At 51.1% G+C, this 2,999-nt stretch overlaps 1 protein-coding gene across 1 annotated transcript; it reads right to left on the reverse strand.

The window, feature by feature from the left end:
• Window positions 1-1,194: 1,194 nt before the first annotated feature.
• LOC149490821 (uncharacterized) lies at window positions 1,195-2,623 on the reverse strand. The gene is made up of 2 exons (XM_089708547.1): window positions 2,407-2,623; window positions 1,195-2,214 (listed from the first exon to the last, which is right to left on the reverse strand). Exons 1-2 carry the CDS (start codon window positions 2,473-2,475, stop codon window positions 1,312-1,314), a joined length of 972 nt encoding a protein of 323 aa, XP_089564673.1. The 5' UTR covers window positions 2,476-2,623; the 3' UTR covers window positions 1,195-1,311.
• Window positions 2,624-2,999: the final 376 nt, after the last annotated feature.

Consider the following 2,999-nt stretch of genomic DNA (forward strand, 5'->3'; position numbering starts at 1 on the left):
TATATAAATATGTGGTTAAAATATCACTTTGAAATCCGGTTAAATCGTGACTTATTCCGATATACTCAGTACTCTGACTTAATACTTAAGTAAACTATGAGGTTTATACATGTTAATCTCAGGAACTACTGGTCCGATTTGAAAAATTCTTTCGGTGCTAGATAGTCCATTTATCGAGGAAGCTTATAGGCTCATATCATCACGCTAAGACTAACGATACGCAATATTCCATTAGTTTTAGAAAATATATTATGAAATAACATCACTGATATAAATATGTATTATTTTGCATTTGTAGAATAATATGTACATAAAATTTTGCACGTAGAATTATACTTTTTGCGTTTTATTTTACGTTTATTATTATAAGTAATTAAAGTATAAAAATTACCTATAGATATTTATAAGTTTCAAATTTGTTGCGAAAGATTAGCCGCCCGCCCTGTCTTTGCCTTCGCCTAGCTTGTTATTCCAAATAAAGACCGAGAGAGACTTTTTACGATTTATTGAAATCTGTTTAGCAATATTTGAGAACCATTAAATCAAAATATTTTATCCTTGTTACCTCTGTTAGCTACCACAATCGAGAGTTTCGTACATGAAATTATTAGGCGTCTCATCAAAATAAAGCTACTCACGAAAAATTAGCTTGATAGTAATCACTTGCAAAAATGGGCGATGGATCCTGAACTATTAAATTTAAATTTGATTTTTAAACTTATTTCCGAGTAAGGTATATATTGCTTTATGAGTAATGCAATTTAATCTGTAATTGGATAATATTATTTCGTTCTTGTTTTACTGTGTAAATTATAATAATAATATTGTAACATCATTGGTCCACTTGTTAGTAATTATTGCGCAATATGATATTTTAAACATTTAACTGGATTTTAATTTGTACAATGTAAATAACTGAATGTGGTTGCATGATCCGGTTAATGATATTTGCAAATGATTTTCTTTATTTGTTTGAAATGTGAGATATCGTTAGAGATAATGTGAGGCTTGCCGCTTGTGTTATCAGCGGCGGGGCGAGCCGGGGCGGCGCGGCGCGTCTCGCGACAGTCGGCCGCGCCCGCCGCCGCACTACACTTCATTTCTTGTACATTCTACACCGACCCGCTCGAGCGGGCCCGGGGAAACGGAGCGGAAACTCCGCGCGCGTGCAGTGCAGTGAAATTAAACAACATATAACTTTCAACTCGTATATTTTGAAGCTTACAACGACGTAACTTAACTATTAAGTAGTAGATAGGACAGTCTTAAGAGTACTACAGCTAGAGATCGCGAGATCTATATCACAGTCGGTCAGTGCGCGGCGGCCGGCAGCGGCGGCGAGGGCAGCAGCCGCAGCACGGGCGGCGCCGGCGCGCGCTCCTTGGCGTGCCGCTTCACGTGCTTGGCGAGGTGGTCGGAACGCATGAAGCGGCGGCTGCACACGCGGCACACGAACTTCTTCTCGCCCGTGTGCGTGCGCTTGTGCCGCGACAGCTCGTCCGAGCGCGAGAAGCGGCGCTCGCAGCCCGGCCACGCGCAGCGGAACGGCCGCTCGCCCGTGTGCGTGCGCGCGTGCGCCTTCAGGTGGGACGACTTGAAGTAGTTCTTGCCGCAGCCGGGGTACGAGCACTCGTAGAGGCGGCGGCGAGCGGCCGGCGCGGGCGTCACCAGCCACACGGCCGCCGTGGGCAGGATGGCGCCGGGCACGAGCACGGCGGGCGCGGGTCGCGGCGCCAGCGGCACCCAGCCGGGCGTGGCCGCGGCCGCTGGTACCTGCGGCACGCGCTCTTCCTTCTGCTCCGGGTGCGGCGATGGCACCCGCGCCTCCTCTATTATCGCAGGAGGCGATTCTGGCGTCGGGGGCGCGGGTGGACTTTGCGTTTGGCTCGCAATATATTTATTTTGCGAGTAACTGTGGCCCCGGTTCATTTTGAATTTTAGCGTTTTTAGCATGTTCATGTGTTCGGGGGGCGGGGGCAGAGGTTCAGGACTGCACGTGCCGTCCTTGTGAGCTCTCATTATGACAGAGGGGCGGGAGGAGACGGGGCAGGGCTCCGGCGGCGGCGTAGTGAGCAGCAGCCGCGCCAGCTCGCAGCGGGCGCGCTTGCCGTACTCATCCTCGCCCTCCGAGTCCGAGGGCTGCGGGGTGACGAGCCCGGCCGGGGGAGACTCCCGGGCTCGTTTGACTGCGGCTTTCTTCAGCGGCAACTCGACCTGTGAGACAAAGAGGGACGCACGTAAGTAAACGTTCGGTGAGTCAGAGCACGCGCGCGCTGCGTGTTCGCGCTGCGCTCCGTACTTTCGATTGCACAAGGTAAAGAATATTTTTACGACGTTACGTTGGGGGAAATATTTTTTATTTTATTTTAAAAAATTCGATAAAATCATAACTTTATCGAAACTCACTTTTAAGTCCATCAACGGCGGCGTTGACGGCGGGGAGAGAGGACCGCAAACATCGAGGATAGTAGACATTCTGATTACTGTGAGTTCATTCAAAGGTGAGAAACTTTCTTTTTTAATTCACAAAACTTGTAGTCGCGCGGGTCGCGTTCCCTTTTAGGTGTTGCGTGTGGTTTCGTCGGCGATAGGCAGACGAATAAACCGCTTCGCGAGCGCTCGAGGTACGAGGCACGGGCTCGCGCGGGACGCGGGGCGGCGGCGGCCAATGGGAGCGGACGGCGCGGCGACGCGGGCCAATGGGCGCGCGGCGATCACGCAGCGGGCGCGTGCCGGCGCGTGGCGTTCACGTGCACGCCGAGTGACGGCGAGGTCGCGTGACGTCACCGGCGCGCCCCCGCATGACGTCGCAGGGGCGCGGGCAGCTCGCTCGCAAGGTCGCCGCTGCATTGCGAGCGCGTCGCCTGCGACGCCGTGTTTTGCTGCATTTTGGCAGTCAACGACCGCGCTACAAAACGAAACGGAAAAGAAACGCATTTCGATACGTTGCCGGCGTATCTATGAAGCGTACCGACCACACGTATTGTGATCCGATAACC

Source organism: Colias philodice, chromosome 2 (genome assembly GCF_061535455.1).
Source record: "Colias philodice isolate Cphi_HAF_F1 chromosome 2, ilColPhil1 Martin Lab GWU primary, whole genome shotgun sequence".
NCBI lineage: Eukaryota > Metazoa > Arthropoda > Insecta > Lepidoptera > Pieridae > Colias > Colias philodice.

Excerpts from the sequence above, each read along its gene's own strand:
- LOC149490821 (XM_089708547.1), bottom strand. The coding sequence starts at position 2,475 with ATGTCTACTATCCTCGATGTTTGCGGTCCTCTCTCCCCGCCGTCAACG. Across the intron at positions 2,215-2,406 it reads CGCCGTTGATGGACTTAAAA|GTCGAGTTGCCGCTGAAGAA; the intron begins GTGAGTTTCGAT and ends TTTGTCTCACAG.